The sequence below is a fragment of the Egretta garzetta genome, unplaced genomic scaffold (genome assembly GCF_000687185.1).
Source record: "Egretta garzetta isolate BGI_Z169 unplaced genomic scaffold, ASM68718v1 scaffold108, whole genome shotgun sequence".
Lineage (NCBI taxonomy): Eukaryota > Metazoa > Chordata > Aves > Pelecaniformes > Ardeidae > Egretta > Egretta garzetta.
In genome coordinates this window covers 33482-39910 of record NW_009260614.1, presented here as the reverse complement: position 1 = coordinate 39910, position 6429 = coordinate 33482, and the positions used below count along the sequence as shown (strand labels likewise).

The following is a 6429-nucleotide window of genomic DNA, read 5'->3' as shown; positions in this document are numbered from 1 at the left end:
CCCCGCCTTGCGCACCCCCTGCCAAAGCCCCCATCTGCTGCCGGACCTGGGCAGGTCACGCCGCGGCTGCTGGCTTGGCAAGCCCATCAGATGCCGCCTTGGTGCTGTGAGGTCCATCCCACGGGGACAAGGCACTCCGTCACAGGGAGCTGGGGGGCATTGAGCACCCCCCCACAATTTCTCATTCCTCCACAGAGCGAGTTCCGTCTGGGCGTCCGGTTTTACACCGAGGAGCAGCCGGCCGCTGCCATCCTGCACCTGGAGAAGGCGCTGGAGGAGTATTTTGTGGCAGATGCCGAGTGCCGAGCGCTCTGCGAGGGACCCTACGACTACGAGGGCTACAACTACCTGGAGTACAACGCAGACCTTTTCCAGGCCATCACAGGTGGGAGCTGCTCATGCTGTGTCCTGTGTCAAGAGCTAGGGACAATCCTGGGGGGTCGTGGGTCCTCCAAGAGGTCCCTAAAGACCTGGGGGGTGGTGGGTCCCCACAGAGGTCCCTAAAGACCTGGGGGGCAGTGGGTCCCCATAGAGGGCAAACCCCATCCTAGGTTTTGCTAGGAGGAGTGTGGCCAGTAAGTGGCAGGAGGTGTTTGCCCACACTCAGCACCAGGGGCAATGCCCAGGAACCCCAGAAATTCCAGAGGGATGTGGAGAAATGGGAGAAGGACCAGCAGAGGGTTGCCAAGACAGAGGGGCGGGAGGCTGAGGATGGTTGCTCCTTCCTCGGACAGCGGCACAGCCCCAGTCACACAGAGGTGGGCGACCACCGTCCTTGGGGGTTTCCACCACTGAGAAGCTGTCAGCAGCCCTGCTGCACACAGGAGGTTGGAGTGGAGACCCCCAAGGTCCTGTCCCTTTGGGCCACCATGTGCAGTGACACAGGGTTTTTCTCCACCAGATCACTACATGCAGGTGCTAAGCTGCAAACAGGGCTGTGTTACAGAGCTGGCTTCCCAGCCCGGCCGGGAGAAGCCCTTGGAGGATTTCCTGCCCTCACATTTCAACTACCTGCAGTTTGCCTACTACAACAGTAAGCAGTTCCTTGCCCCATCCTCTGTTGGCCATCGGCGTTGGACATTGTACTCGGCGCGGGCCGTTCTTCATGGGCAGAAATCATAGACTCACAGAATGGTTTGGGTTGGGAAGGGACCTTCAAAGATCATCTGGTCCAACCCAAGATGCAGGGACATCTTACATGAGACCAGGTTTCTCGAAGCCCCGTCAAAACTGACCTTGAACTTTCCCAATGATGGGGTGTCCACATCTTCTCTGGGCAACCTCTTCCAGTGTCTCACCACCCTCAGCATAAAAAATTTCCTCCTTATGGTGAACCTAAACCCAAACTCTTTAAGTTTAAAACCATGGCCCTTTGTCCTGTCACTACAAGCTGTGGTAAAAAAGTTGTCTCCACCTTTCTTGTAAGCCCCCTTTATATATGGAAAGGCCGCAGTCAGGCCTCCATGGAGCCTTCTCGTCTCCAGGCTGAACAACCCCAACTCTCTCAGCCTGGCCTCATAGCAGAGGTGCTCCAGCCCTTGGATCATTTTTGTGGCCCAACTCTGGCCCTGCTCCAACAGGTCCATGTCCTTCTTGTGCTGAGGACCCCAGAGCTGGACACAGGGCTCCAGGTGGGATCTCACGAGAGTGGGCTAGAGGGGGAGCATCGCCTCCGTTGACCTGCTGGCCACACTCCTTGTGATGCAGCCCAGGATACACTCAGCTTTCTGGTCTGCAAGCGGATGTTGATGGCTTGTGTCCAATTTTTTGTCCACCAGTGTCTCCAACTCCTTCCCCACAGGGCTGCTCTAAACCCATCTGCTCCCCAGTCTTTACTGATGCTTGTGCAGAACCTTCTGCTTGACCTTGTTGATCTTCATGAGGTTCACGCAGCCCCACTCCTCCAGCCTGAAATGTGCCCCAGGAGAGCTGGGTCTTGCCATACCTGGTTGCGAGAACCCTTCATGTCACTTTATATGCTCAGTTCCTGGGCAGCTTCACTTTCCAAGTGAAATAACAGCCTAGAGAAGCGTTTGGGTTTTTTCTCCTGCCAACTGTCCACATCTTGCTCCAAACCACAGAGGCACCCTCCCCCTCCAGAACAGTTAGTTACAACCCAGGCAAATATACCCCATTTTATTTTTTTTTTATTCACCTCCTTAGAAAAATCTAATCTGTTTCTGTGCAAATTTCTCCAAAAGGAGGGAAAAAAGAGAAGACATCCAAGAAGGTGGAAAGGCTGCAATCCTGTGCCTGGGAGTGGGTCAGGGTGCTTAAATGGCTGAAAATTGCAGGTTAGCCTGGAAATGGTTGGGTCTTGCTGCCTGGAAATAGGCTTCTAGATGTTTTCCCAGTGAGAAAACTACCCCAGCGGTGGCCCTGATTGCTGGTGAGATGATTTCTGGAGGCAGGAGAGCACCTCGGACTCTTAATTTTGCCTTTGTGGCAGCAGTTGTCTTCGCTCCAGGGTATCTGCCCTACTTGGGAGACCCTTTGGAGAACAACAAGGGCTTTCTCTCTCATTTCTCCTCCATGTTTATCCTCTGTCTCTGATGCTCTTGGACGTGCTGTAACAGCCCCGTTTCTCTTTGCAGATGGGAATTACGAAAAAGCCATTGAGTGCACCAAAACCTATTTGCTCTTCTTCCCAAACGATGAGGTGATGAACCAGAATTTGGCCTATTACACTGCCGTCCTGGGGGAAAAACTGGCAGGACCCATCCAACCCCGAGAGGTGAGTGACCAGCTGGGATGAACCATTTCAGGAACATCTTCTCCCCTCCTTGGGGACCTTTGCAGAGGTTTTGGGCTCTGCTCTGGATGGACCTGCTCTGGTCCAGCTGCCCTTTGGTGGCAAGGTGGAGAGGAATGAACAGATGCAGGACCCAACAAGCTGGAAAATAGCTGAGAGGCTGAAAAACATCACTGACAAAGTATCTTGGGCCAAGTGAAGGCTTGATGGCTGGCACAAACGGCCCAGCTCTTGTGGGAGAGGTCTGCGAGAGGCAGATGGACAGAATTTTTAGGGGGATCTGAGCCCACCTCTGCTACAGACTTCCACAACTGAAGTAAAATTGCTTAAAAAGGAGAGGATTTGGCTTCAAAATAGCTGGATTGGGATGCTTGGGTGCTGCCTGGGAGATAGTAGGCAGAGATGGAAGTCAGGTGGAGCAGGGAAGGGAATCTGCTTCTAAAGAGCTTCCTGCAGGAGGGATGTGCCTGTGCCTCTGTCTCCCCTGTCCTCGCCCCAGGGCTCATCCACCCTGCAGGATGGCGAAAGCCACTTGTTTCCCACCTGCCAGAGGGACCGGGAAACCAGGGCTGTGGGTCTGGAGCAAGGACTGCAGGAATGATGTAAACCCAGCACCCTCCTGCCCTTGCTCAGGGTCTTTCCAGAGACCTCGTGCTGTGCCCTCACCCTCTCCCTCTGCCCCTCACTGCAGGAGATCCAGGCATACCGCCAGCGAAGCCTGATGGAGAAGGAGCTGCTCTTCTTCAGCTACGATGTCTTTGGCATCCCCTTCGTGGACCCAGTGAGTGGTGCTCGACCGGGCTGGACACAATGGCCAGTTGGGAGAGGGAACAAGGGGTCTGCGTCCCAGGCAGATCCTTGTCCAGCTCCTGATGTTGTTGTTCTCGTGGCTGCAGGACACGTGGACTCCCGAAGAGGTTATACCAAAAAGGCTGCAAGAGAAACAAAAGTGAGTGTTCTCCCAAGCTGATGGCCAAGCCTACCCAATGTGGGGAGTGATGGGACTTACCCTTCTTCCTCCATGGGGTTTGGACCAAAGGCCATGGCCATGGAGCTGCTGCCAGGGAGGTTTTTTGGTGTTGGGGCTGGAAGAGGCTGCTGGAGGGCAGAACTTTGCTCCCCATCAGCCCTTGGGGTGATTGGGATGGATAGGTCATCCCGAGCAGCTCAGGGTGAGGGAAGTGTTGAGATGACTTTCTCCAGCCTTGGGTTTTGTCACTGGCCCCTGGAGACAACTTGTCCTGCCCTTGTCCTGGTGCCCCTTGTTCCTGACATGGGGACAGTGGGGCGATGGAGCTGATGGCTGCTGCATGCCCAGGGTGGAGCGGGAAACAGCGGCGCGCATCTCAGAGGAGATCGGCAACCTCATGAAGGAGATTGAGACGCTGGTAGAGGAGAAGGCTAAGGAGTCGGCCGATATGAGCAAGTTCATCCGAGAAGGTGTGGAGGGCTGGGAGGGGAGGTGTGATGAGGACCTCCACATCCCCTGCTGCCAGCTCACAGTCCCTCTACGGGGGAGGTGGCAGGACCACGGCTTCCCCCAGCACCGTACCCAAGGGCTGGTGGCACCCATCCCTGTGCCCTCCTGATCCCGCTTGTGCCACAGGGGGCCCCTTGGTGTACGAAGGAGCCAGCGTCACCATGAACTCCAAGACCCTGAACGGCTCCCAGCGTGTTGTGGTGGATGGGGTCCTTTCCGCCGAGGAGTGCCGGGAGCTGCAGCGACTCACCAACGTGAGTGTGGGGACGGGGGGAGTAGGCAGAGATGGGGCAGGGGATGCCAAAGGGTCCCATCCTGCTGCTCAGAATTCAGATGGGTAATGATGATTGGGCTTTGCAGGCAGCTGCCTTGGCTGGGGACGGCTACCGTGGGAAGACATCTCCTCACACTCCCAGTGAGACCTTCTATGGCGTGACTGTCCTCAAGGCCCTCAAGGTTAGAGTGGCTGCAGGGATGCAGGAAAACCAGGCTGTGGGACAAGGGAGGAGGGGGTGAAGGCAGGCAGCTGCCTGTGCTCACCCACCCTGCCTGGGGCTGACCCTCTGTCCTGTCCATCCCCCGCAGCTGGGCCAGGAGGGCAAGGTGCCCCTGCAGAGCGCCTACCTCTACTACAATGTGACAGAGAAGGTGCGGCACATGATGGAGTCCTACTTCCGCCTGGAGGTCCCGCTCCACTTTTCCTACTCCCACCTGGTGTGCCGCACAGCCATCGATGGTGAGCATGGCCTCAGAGAAGCACAACCCGAGGAGAAGCAAGCCTCCTTCAGCCTCGTGGCCTGTCTGGGTCCCCTCCAACAGCTGGGGTGGTCTGGTCGTGGACCTTTCCTTGGAGACTTCCTTGCTGCTCCTTTTCCCAAGAGGAAGGTGTGGGGAGCATGTCCCTAAGCCTGGGTTGGGAAGATGAGTGGCTCGGTTGGTTGCCTCCAAAGGGGCAGGTGGCTTCATGCCATGCAGGATTTCAGCACTCGGAGGCTTTTGGGATCGGGTGCTGGGAGAGACTGTGTCTGGAGGGCCATGGAGATGCCGTGGGACAAGTCAACAGAGGCTTACGCCAGCCAAATGGCCTCTTGTGGTCCACTCTCCAGCGAGAGGGGCTTTAGGCTACAGGTGACTTTCTTGTCACCTCCAATCATGTGGCGCTTGGGGACAGACCCTGGTCCTGAAGTGATAAAGGGGTCCTGACGTGCCAGGTCTTGTTCTACCCTAGAGAAGCAAGAAGGCCGGAGTGACAACAGCCACGAGGTGCACGTGGACAACTGCATCCTCAACGCAGAGGCCCTGGTGTGTGTGAAGGAACCTCCAGCCTACACCTTCCGGGATTACAGGTACCGGTGGAGTCTATCAGCCCAGAGCTTCCCCACCTGAGGGCATCATGGCTTGGTGGCACCTGGGCTGGGAGGAGCAGGGTGGGAGGGCAACCCAGTCTGGGCTCTCCAGCCTTTGGCTTTTGCCATGGCATTGGGAGAGCTCCCAGTTGCTGGATCTGAGGCCTGGGGTGATGGTCACCACCTCCACTTGTCCCCTGCTTCATTTAGTGCCATCCTCTACCTCAACGGGGACTTTGAAGGAGGAGCTTTTTACTTCACCGAGCTGGACGCCAAGACCGAGACCGTAAGTGGCTCAGCTTGAGGATCCACAGGCAGCACCAAACCCAGCTCCTGCCCACTGGCCCCAGCCCCTGTGCCACCACAAGGGATTGACTTGGGTTGGGGGGGACCAGCTCACCAGGTGCATCCTGACTGGGGTCTCCCATCCGTTGCAGGCGAAGGTTCAGCCACAGTGTGGCCGTGCCGTTGGCTTCTCCTCGGGCTCGGAGAACCCCCATGGGGTGAAAGCCGTGACCAAGGGCCAGCGCTGCGCCATTGCCCTCTGGTTCACACTGGACCCTCGGCACAGCGAGCGGGTAAGCTCCCTCCCCAGCAGCGCGTGGGTTTTCTGGGGGAGGACACCGGCCATGCGTATCCCTGTGGGTCTGCCCCACAGGAGCGTGTGCAGGCGGACGACCTCGTGAAGATGCTTTTCAGCACGGAAGAGGGCGATTTGCTGCAGGAGCCAGAGCTGGAGCAAGAACCACCGGCTGCCGTCGTGGTGGGGAAGGATGAGCTCTGACATCCCCGTGGGGACCAGGACGTCCCAGCCAGGACCAGCAACACCAGCGTTGCAGCTTCAGGCTGCT

The 6429-nt window shown here is 57.2% G+C and overlaps 1 protein-coding gene across 1 annotated transcript in view; it reads left to right on the top strand.

The window, feature by feature from the left end:
* The window catches only part of P3H1 (prolyl 3-hydroxylase 1), an 8056-nt gene extending 1651 nt beyond the window's left edge, over positions 1-6405 (top strand). Inside the window, exons 2-14 of the mRNA XM_009644938.2 lie at positions 196-385; positions 902-1033; positions 2595-2734; positions 3444-3533; positions 3649-3701; positions 4071-4192; positions 4359-4486; positions 4593-4688; positions 4818-4968; positions 5461-5578; positions 5789-5864; positions 6016-6156; positions 6237-6405. Of these exons, the coding sequence (XP_009643233.1) occupies positions 196-385; positions 902-1033; positions 2595-2734; positions 3444-3533; positions 3649-3701; positions 4071-4192; positions 4359-4486; positions 4593-4688; positions 4818-4968; positions 5461-5578; positions 5789-5864; positions 6016-6156; positions 6237-6362 (1563 nt within the window). The 3' untranslated portion in view covers positions 6363-6405. The remainder of the gene's footprint in view (positions 1-195; positions 386-901; positions 1034-2594; positions 2735-3443; positions 3534-3648; positions 3702-4070; positions 4193-4358; positions 4487-4592; positions 4689-4817; positions 4969-5460; positions 5579-5788; positions 5865-6015; positions 6157-6236) is intronic.
* The last annotated feature ends 24 nt before the right edge of the window (positions 6406-6429 follow it).